This window comes from Temnothorax americanus, unplaced genomic scaffold (genome assembly GCF_048541705.1).
Source record: "Temnothorax americanus isolate GAGA-0224 unplaced genomic scaffold, ASM4854170v1 Scaffold27, whole genome shotgun sequence".
NCBI classification, from domain to species: domain Eukaryota; kingdom Metazoa; phylum Arthropoda; class Insecta; order Hymenoptera; family Formicidae; genus Temnothorax; species Temnothorax americanus.
This window is the reverse complement of record NW_027509411.1, coordinates 2,137,299-2,147,522: the sequence shown is the minus strand read 5'-3', so window position 1 is coordinate 2,147,522 and position 10,224 is coordinate 2,137,299. Positions and strand designations below refer to the sequence as shown.

The following is a 10,224-nucleotide window of genomic DNA, read 5'->3' as shown; positions in this document are numbered from 1 at the left end:
ATAATCCTACAAAAATAAAAAATAGTTTCAAACTAGATTAGATTAGATCCATTTTAGTTATAATTTATTTGTTAACTATACACAGTGTGACGTAAAAGATATTTATTCCTTACGAAAATTTAAGACTGTAATTATTTGGCTATAGTGATTAATTACTTATTTTCAGTATTAAAAGAACTGTTTTTAATGCTTTATTTAATGCTGAAAATAAGTAATTATAATCACTAGCCAAAGAATCGCACTATTAAACTTCTGTAAGGGATGATATATATATTAATATAGAAACATTATTTTACAGGATATATTCTTATAGATGGCGATTAATAAACAACCATTTTTTTCTGTTATTTTATTTCTGCAGAGAAAAAAATATAATGATTTCTTGACACCGTGTTACGCAATGGCGATATCCCAGAATACTGCTTTTCCGACTACGGAAATCTTATAACGGATGCCTGCCGAGGTGGAGTTATCACCGTATGCACCGAGAATGTTTTCACAAGTTTACGCACGTAATTTAGCTGTAGAGCTAACAATTTGGAACATAACTAATTTTCAATCCTTGTCAGTATCGATAAAATCACAAACAATTCTTTAATAAGGACACCAAACATGTATTTTTTTTTTTAAAGGAGATTTAAGAATTAACAACAGTAGGTACGCTCGCTCGGCATTCGTAATCAAGCGTTCGCTGATAAATCATTTACTGCCATCTACGAGTTATTTGTTATATTTAACGTATAAAATGTACTACATACACGCGCACACAGCACGCAGCATCAGAGAGAATAACAGAGAACGCGAAAAAACACAGCTGTGTGATATGCGAGCTGTATGCACATTGCACGTCAAAGATACAATACATATTATTGCATTATGTTGGAAAAATCAGTATCGTCCAGTACGGACAATCAGTTATCCAAAGAAGATTATTTAATAATGAGAGCTAAGCAGGCACTACCGAGCGATATTTACGCCGCTAAATCCTGGCTGATTACCGCAAAATCATTATTTCCGCATAGCGCGAAAGTTCAGGTTAGTACCGGCTCGTCATTGTACATATACTTGATCTCTCTCTCTCTCTCTCTCTCTCTCTCTCTCTCTCTCTCTCTCTCTCTCTCTCTCTCTCTCTCTCTCTCTCTCTTTGCTTCTTTATTTTATATATTTACTATATATTTTTTCTCTTTACTTTTTTTTATATGAAGTAATTTCCGAAGAGTATTGTCATAATTTTCAATAACTGGATTTGAATCAAGGTTTGTCTCTGTAATGACCATATGAGTACCGATATGAGTCTTTTCTGCTTTCAGTTTGAGGCATATCGTATCGAGAAATTGTCAAAAAATGTGAAAGAGGCAGCGAAATGCTTCAGCGAGATGTGAGTATCGATCACTATTGAAATTTATGTACAGAAGGCGTCATTAATGCCCTTCCTAGCTGTGTTCTCGGGATTTCTATAGTGCACGTGACGTACGTGTACTATGCTTCAGGTGGAAGGCATTAATGACGCCTATAAATATAAGACTTTCTTTTAATCTTTTCTTAAACCTAAGCACAGATTCCAAAATTTTCCGGACGACCGCGATATATGGAAAGAGATAGAAACGATAACGACGTGTCTTCGCTTAGAACAGTGCGACGGCGAGGCTGAATTTTTGTGCCAGATGTTTCAACATATCCCGCAGGATCTACAACATAGGCTGCTCGTAATGACAGCGGATCATAGCGAAGACACGATGGAACATTGCAAATTATTGCTATTGCTACTGCGCAAGTTTCCTCAAACTATAGCGACTCATGGAGTATGTATCTTAAAGTATGAATGAGAGGATGCTTTGATTTTTAGGAGATGCTTATTTACGTTATTGTTTTAGCCGCGTTTAGTGGAAACTCTGTTAACTGCGGAGAAACACAGTCATCCAGGCCGAGCTGTGAATGGTTTCAGAAGATTATTGGCATGCGACGCATTGCCACTGCTTGGTGGTGCTGTAGTAGAATTGAATGCTCGTCTCAGCTTGCGATTGTTATGTAAGGCTGTAGAATTTTATTTAGCGTACATACAGCAGCCACAAGACACGCAAATTCAAAATCCATGGGACAGACTTTTCCAAATCGTGGAGCTAATAGGCAAGAAATTGGGATGGGAATTGAGCAGTTTATTTGCTATGCCTTGGAATCGCGAAACATACAGCGATAGACTGCAACAGTATGCGATTGCACATAGCACCGGTCTGTGCGACGAGCCTATTGTCAGACAATTATTGATGTGTACAATTGTAGTATTATTAAGAATACTGAACGAGCATAACGGTCTTATTTCTAATGAAGAGACAACGTATTGTCTTGTAGAAGCGTTTGGGGAAGGAGTATATTCCTCGGCAGGTAAAATATTATGTTTATAATTATTTGGATAATTAAATTTTATACTTGTATATCTTAAATTTCATGAACCAGAATCCAAATTGAAAAAGCGAAAGCGAGATGATAATGCTGGCGTAATAATAACTAGTGACAGCGATTACAATGGCAGTGGCCTAGCAGTGGCAGTAAAATTATGGGACTTGTTACACAGTAGTGACTATCTTCAAAGAGAGATAACCAAATTGAATCAACAATTACGGCTAGATAATTGGCTGAATCTTTTCTTAACGGATTTAGCAGTGTATAAAGGTTTACATCATGAAGTGTTGGCCAGATTAACAGAAGGGGGTAATTTAGCCTCTAATCTTCGTTCGGCCAGTACATGTTTCTTCTTGAAAGATTATAAGGTGCGCTGTGATTATATTTTCATTGAACCTTAATCAATTATATAGGGTGTTCTCTAGTATATTTTCAATCTTTCTTTTCCGAAGCTATATTAAATAATCTTTCTTCTAGAGTATGTTGGAATATATTATTCTGGTAGTAAACTCGTTACCCACTGCATCAGGCAAAGTATCTCACAATCTGACGGTTTCAAGCGTGAGACATTTACATTATTTGACTCTCGCCCGTTTCCCTATTCTACAATATTGTTGCAGATTGCTTCTTTTAGCTATAAAGGTAATCATTCTTTTTTTTCTGTCATAATATCCTATAATATTGGTAAATATATGATTGATTTTTGACTTCAGGAAAATTTTTCTTTGCCCGGAAATATTGGGGACTTGGCTATTGGACACGCATTGGTCCTTATGCAGATAGATTGGCCACAAGAAGCTAGTACTTTAACTACAGTGACGGAACGAATTCTCAATCGTGGAAATTTTTCTTATCCATTATTTCAAGGGTATATAATATGTGTAGATATTTTAGAAGAATTAACGTATTTATGGACTGAACATGGCGGAGGAGTATCGCTGGACATAACATCAGGAACGGGGATTATACAAAGTATATATAACTTTCTTTAATATAATACTAGTAGAAATAAAAGAGTAAATGAGAATTATTCTAGATCGCCGCATTACAACCCGCGGTGCAGATAAAGGAGTACGGGAGGAATTGAAACAAGCCATGCGTCGACAAGCCGCGCGGGATGGTATCGACCCTTTAGATGAACTTCTACAAAAATTTATTATTAACGAGCAAGGCGCCATTCTACATAGCTTAATCATCCAATAAATTTTGAGCCTCACTATACACTACAATATTTTTACGTCAAATTTTTTGAAACAGTTTCCAACGCCCGTAACATAGTTTGTTCCTGAGTTTGATTTAACTCAATATAATCACGTGATACTTTATAAATTATTTATACAGATTTTATAAAGTATAATATACAAGTTTATACAATTAAAGAACGTTATTTTTATTTATTGCAAAATCCCATTTTACATGTTAAATATATATATATATATTGAACACAAAGACCACAATTTTTAAGATTTATAAAAAACAAATATTCAATTTTCTCATATAATAGATTTTAATATTATAATTATATATACATATGATTATAAAACAAGATTTTTCTTAAGGCTCCCGGGTACTCGTCATTTCCGTCGTCGTCAAACAAAAATAGAAGCGGCGAGTATCCAAAAGTCTTAACACATTTTGCCTTTCAATCTTTTTATATGGACGTCTTCTGCAAATATCTTAATTTCTTACAGATATATATCTTTAATAATAAGATTAATAACTAAAAAAATAATGTAAAATTACTCTTATAATTGATAATTGATAAAATATAATTTTCAAAGCAGGGTTTATGAAATTTGATTACCAAATAATGTGTAATTGATTATGGGTATAATTATATGCTACATTATTAATTACTCACTATCGAGATTATTATACAAAGTTAATATAACAAATAATTCTCTTGTTAAGGCTGTTTAGAATTATAAAAATTCATAATGAATATATAAACAATTTAGATTTTTGGGCATTCTATCTAATGTAAACGCTCAATTGAAGGGCACTTAGAAGTAATACTTTAATTCCAGGCATAAAGGAAGCTATTTGACTAAAATCTGGTCCTGATACTAATTGCGTATGTAAGTCTAATCCGCCTGTATAATTGCCATTTTGAATCATCTGTGATATCTGATGTAAGCCTTGCAAGGTATTCTGAGATAACTGAAAAAAGATAATTTGTTTCAGATGCACATAATGTACAATAACGTTACAACTGACTTACCTTATTCTCTCTAAGGCAATCGTATAACATTTCCAATTTCTTTGACACATCTTCTATCTTCCTTTTGATTTGCTAGAAAGAAAATACGAATACAAATGTCTTAAGCAGTAAAAAAAAAACAAATTATATATATATAAAATAATGTATTATGTATAGATATTGTTACATATATAATATTTTTAAAATCAAGTATTTACCGGATTCTTCGCAGTTTCATAGCATTGATTTTTTAATTCATCTAATATTGTTTTTAAATGAATATGTTGCTCGGGTATAGGTGCTTTAGGTTTCTCAGGTTCCGCCACCCTCGCGGGCATTGCAGGTTGTAACGGTTCAATTGGTTTGTTAAATGGTACCGTATTCGACACACCTTGCCTGAATTGCGAATTATAAAGGGGAGGTTCTTGATAGAAATTGTCTTGAGGTAAGGGCTAAAAAAATATGTCAAAGTATAAATTACAAATGCATCCATACGAATGCGTATACAGAAATTATATGTAAAGCTTACACTCGGTTCTGGTTGATTAGTTTGCAATGGATGCATTATTGGATTTTGTGGTTGATAATCTGTCTTCGGCTGGAAAAATATGAATAATTCATTTTTAGTAATGCATTCTTACTATAAACTTTTCAGCCACTTTGCAGTGGTGATTGATGACGCATTTATGGCACTATGGAAATAAATAAAAGCTTTCAAACAATAAAGCTCCACAAATTCACTTTGATATTTAAAGTGATAATAACATCAATCAAATGTATGAAAAGTTCTTTACGTTTATAAAATTTATGTCGCGTAAGATATAAATAAATAATAATAATCTGCGTGATACCAGTTTCAAAATGTAAAGCAGTTCGATCTTTTCTTTCGTATAACACGCTTATTAGTTCATATCACACAAATAAAAGATTACATCATAATCAGTTAGATTAATTCTACATATTAAGTATGGGAATGCAGAGGTAAACACTAATGATAATATATTATACAATTACACGAAACATTGTAGATATAGCATTCTCGACAAATGAAACCGACTACCTTAACGTCTATACCCTTTGAATGTTTTGCCTTCCACTTCTTAGTACCAGAATGTTCCGCAGACATTTCGTTGTATAGTGCTAGTACTGGCTATATGATTTTATAACGAATATATACATATATCAGTATATCTAAACGTAAGAGATTTATTCGATCGAAAGACAAGGAAATAACACGAATAGGAGCTATTAATAGGAACTAAACGTTGTAAACTCAAGATTATAATTTACCTGTGGTCTGGAACTTTTCGCAATTGGCGGATCGTTCCATCCAGACGATTGCGGCGGCATTTGATACGCATTTCCACTCCCGTATGTTTGCGTTTGTGAAGTAGGCTGCGATCTAATAGGATCGTACATTTGGGTCTGTGGCACATTTTGCAACGGCGACATTATGTTCGGCTGAAGCGGCTTGTACGGTTCCGGTTCTTTAGGAGTATTCATAAAACTTGGCGGTTGATTGGGATAGACGTTACCCGGCACAGGAACCTGAGGTTGATACGAATTTTGCTGAGGGTAGCCAGGAACAGGTGGGACTTGCTGAGAATTGTACGATGGATTTGACGGTGGAAAACTGCTCTGACCATATGACGGAGTGGATTGCACAGAAGGATCTATCAAATATTTCGTTCTCGATTGCGGTCCAACACTGGATGGTCTTGAGCCACTCAAGTTAGAACTGGATGTCGGTGGAGGCGGAGGAAGAGGCTGAGCTGGGATTTGATTGTACGGGTGTGATGTAGAATATTGATCGTAAATTGTAGATTGCGGTTGAGGATGGGGAGGGGGCATTCCATACGGCTGAGATGGCTGAGACGGCTGAGATAACTGATTTGTAGGAGCTCCATAAGTTTGCTTTAGTGGAGTCGTGTTCCAATTTTGGACTGAAGGTGCTGTTTGCTGTAATGGCTGCTGCAGCAGACCTTGCGACACTCTTCGTGGCTGTTCATAATAGTAATTCTGAGCTGCAGGTTTTGTAACATGCCTCTGTTCCTGCATGTAACTTAAAGCTTTGCACAAACGATCTCGCAGCATCGAAATTCTTTGCTCTTGACTGTTCCCAAGATAATTCAAGGCAGCTTCTAGATCCCCTTCTGCCGCCAGCATTTCAGCGTACTGAGACAGCACAGTGGCAATTTTATCCTCTATCGGAACTTCTCTGATACCTTGATGGAGTTCCAAAGCTTTTTGCATTATTACGATCAGTTCTACCACTTCTTGTATATCAGCATCAGACACTTCAATTAATTTATTCAAATTGCCAGAGCAAATGTAACAAATTTGTGCTTGCTTTTTAAGAACGGGATTTTCACATAGCACCAAGCGATCACCAAGCATATCTGTTATACACAATTCATATTGTAAACATGAAGACAGTAAATGATAATAACAAATTATTATTGTAACAGTTTATTGTATTCTTACCACACAAGGCAGATCGCTCTTCTTGAGTAGTGGAATGTGTAAATATACCAACTAGTGCTTCCTTCCAACACTTTATATCACTGTTCTTAATAACTTCAGCCCAATTTTCACTAACTAATGAATTGATGAGAGAATTTAATGCACTAGAGTGCTCTAAAAAGTATTTGTATTGGGTACGTGCTAGTAGTTCAGGACCAGCAGCCATCGAAAGAATTATAGCGTCGGCGTACCTTTTGCTAGCAAAACACAAAGATACAGCGGCCTCAATATTTCCTAAGAGAATGGCTTGAGTGATAAGACCATCTTCATCTAAAAAAAAAAAAAAAAAACAAAAAACAGTACAAACGTAAATCGTTTATAAATTTGATTTGCCACAGTATTGATGTCATCAATATATGTGTTACGTACCATCAGAAGTATTTATGATGTAAGTACTATCTGCAGGCTTATTTGCCGGTACTTGTTTACTTTGCTCTTGTGCAATAGGATCAAAGGCAGTACTACCGACCATAACATTACCATTTAATACCTGTCAAATAAAAAACACAATTAAAACTAAAATAGTTTGACAGCAAAAATATATTATAGCAAAAGTAGACGACATAAGCAAAAGCGCGATGTAAATCAGTCAAAACCTTACATTATTAAGATTAGAGACACCCTCTACAATATTATTTATATCATCCTGAGGCACAAACTGATTCAGCTTATTATTCATTGTCTCGGTATTGTAACCCAACAACTCCAATATACTCTTTGTCACATTTTCATCAAAGTAAGCACGTACACATCTCCAGATTTTCTTGGTATGTTCATCTGGAGACTTATCCATCTTTTCCGTACAAAAGTCACTGAATTGCTTAGTCTCCAGCGTTGCTTTTAGTTTGTTGGAACGTTGAATAAGACTGGGCTGTATAATTACTTGTGATATAATAACCTTTCTACTCGCTTTCTTGTTTGCTATATTCGGATCAACAGGCTGATTTTCGAAAATCACTAATTTACCACCAAACTGAAAACGGTATTATTTTTATAAAATAATTTGTATTTTATATTACAAAAGAGTATTTTCTGTTTAACAAATAGTTAATATAATATAAAGCAAAATTAAAAACTTACTCCAAATGATGCTCCAAATGGCCTTTTCAACCACTTAGGAGCTTTCGTTAATACTGCCGTCGTTCCTGTTTGTACTGTAGATTGAGTGAAAGGATCCACTCCTGGGAATGAATCCGCTATTTTGTTGGCTGTCTCTTGCTGTTGTCCACCTAATAAAGAATAGACAACAGCATGACCATCAAAACTACTGCCAACAATTAATCCTGGATTTCTTGGACACCAAGACACATCAAAGTTCCACTGAGCTGTTTGGGCTAACTCACAAATCACCTCACCATTCTGTCATTAAAAAATAATAATACTTAAAATTTCACTAATTTGTCGAAATGCGTAGTAGGAAGCATTATGTACCAATGCATTTGAGTTGGGATTCCAACACAAGATTCTGTTATCTTTAGCACAACTCAAGAGTAAGTCAGCATCCTGTGGATTCCATGCGATTGAAAGAACGCCACGCTGATGACCTTGTAGAGTTTTTAAAGGTGATGTTGGAACTCTTACATCCCATAATTCAATGATAGGTGTTTGATCATCTTCAGATGCTAAACACAATTGCGTTCCAATATCTGGGTGCCACTGGGCAATTTTCCAGCGTACCTACATATAATTGAAACATACCAATTGAGATCTTTTCTAAACAGAGAAGCATTTTACCGCGTATTCTATCGCAGTATCAAAATGAAAAAAGTTGTACCCTTGTATTTGCATCTGTCAGTTTAAATATCGGCTTCTTTTCTTTCACATTCCATATAACGCAGCATTGTGAAAATGTGGAAGCAAGAATGTCTTTTAAATGTGCTGTAAAATGAAATAAGAATTATATTGATTATCAATAGATCAGATTTGTACAAATAATTAGTTTTGGCATGCAATTTCCTTGAGCATAATTTGATATAGAGACCTTGTTTGTTCCATGCAATATGCTGAACGTCTTCTGACTGCTGGCTTCGAGAAAGGGTTGTTGGCGTGTTTGTATTAATATCCCAAATAAAGATCTCGCTTTCCGTCGCTCCTGTAGCCAGTTGATTTTCTTCTCGAAAGGGATTAAAATCCAATGCCCTGACAGGACCGGCATGTCTGTGAGGACTGTTTATCAGGCAATTACTCTCTCTGGCCAATAACTTTGTAGCAGAATAGATCTTTATGGTCCCGTCCTCACAACCACCGACAATTATGCCTGCTGGATTATTTCCATAGGATTCCCAGATGATTTTGTGAAATCTAGATTGACAAATATCACTTGATTAGTCAGCCTGAGATGTTAAATTTAATTTTATGCAAGTCACCGACCTATGATCGCTAGGCACACTGGCCTGAAGCTCCATCTCGTATCCTGGCTGTTGTAGATTCAGCGAGTACAAATCCAAACTGGCAGAAGTGCTGAAACTGGCGTCCAACTGCTGCGCCGCTGTCCCAGCAGCCAGCATGATGGGATGCTGAGCTGACGGGGACCATGCTACGTTCACCGTCTTCAGCAGTTCCTTGACTTTCATCTGTATACAATGTCAGAAAGAAACTTGATGAAGCTCTTAATGCTCCATGCATTTTGTTGGACGTCTTAACAAGTTATAAAGGAGAAGTTCGTTCGTGAGTGAGACACAGTGGCACTGAAGCAGGAAGAGCCGAGCGATAGCAATTGATTGCACGTAAATGCAGTGTCAAAAAATGCGGCCGACGTTACGGTGATCGCATCAGGGACTTGCGTCCGTCGTCGTTCGCGCGATACACGATCGTCGGGACGTTCGTCGAGATCGAACGAACGGCGTTCTCACCTTGGCTCGTAATTCGGGCGAGCGTAAACAGAGAAGTTCCTCGGGCAAAACGACAGACGGAGCGGTCCGGTGAACTCCGGCGAGATGCGACGACCCGTCAAGCTTCCAACGTGGCGTGTTGCACGCGAGCCCGTCGGCGGTGCCGCCCTCCGTCGGCGCATTATTACGTCCGCGTGCCCGTGTTTGTTTCCGCGCGTCGGCTGCTGCGAGCAGTGCGAGCGCGAGCGGCGGCCGGCGAATGGCGAATGG

The 10,224-nt window shown here is 36.7% G+C and overlaps 2 protein-coding genes across 4 annotated transcripts; one reads left to right on the top strand and one right to left on the bottom strand.

The window, feature by feature from the left end:
- Positions 1-757: 757 nt before the first annotated feature.
- On the top strand, positions 758-3,752 carry Ints10 (integrator complex subunit 10). 2 transcript variants are annotated; one of them, XM_077409614.1, is made up of 8 exons: positions 758-1,035; positions 1,311-1,378; positions 1,559-1,802; positions 1,875-2,382; positions 2,455-2,768; positions 2,878-3,042; positions 3,114-3,372; positions 3,437-3,752. In XM_077409614.1, the coding sequence occupies exons 1-8, from the start codon at positions 835-837 to the stop codon at positions 3,601-3,603; spliced, it is 1,926 nt and encodes a 641-aa protein (XP_077265740.1). In that variant the 5' UTR covers positions 758-834; the 3' UTR covers positions 3,604-3,752. The 2 variants fall into 2 exon arrangements, with proteins under 2 accessions (XP_077265740.1, XP_077265741.1); XM_077409615.1 differs by having other exon boundaries at positions 1,554-1,802.
- Positions 3,753-3,774: 22 nt separating this feature from the next.
- On the bottom strand, positions 3,775-10,128 carry Sec31 (COPII coat complex component secretory 31). Of its 2 annotated transcripts, XM_077409613.1 has the most exons (15): positions 9,976-10,128; positions 9,494-9,696; positions 9,105-9,424; positions 8,898-9,001; positions 8,555-8,800; positions 8,204-8,482; positions 7,725-8,096; positions 7,493-7,613; positions 7,085-7,393; positions 5,891-6,999; positions 5,661-5,750; positions 5,130-5,198; positions 4,819-5,052; positions 4,622-4,693; positions 3,775-4,560 (listed from the first exon to the last, which is right to left on the bottom strand). In XM_077409613.1, the coding sequence occupies exons 2-15, from the start codon at positions 9,694-9,696 to the stop codon at positions 4,372-4,374; spliced, it is 3,717 nt and encodes a 1,238-aa protein (XP_077265739.1). In that variant the 5' UTR covers positions 9,976-10,128; the 3' UTR covers positions 3,775-4,371. The 2 variants fall into 2 exon arrangements, with proteins under 2 accessions (XP_077265739.1, XP_077265737.1); XM_077409611.1 differs by lacking the exon at positions 5,661-5,750.
- Positions 10,129-10,224: the final 96 nt, after the last annotated feature.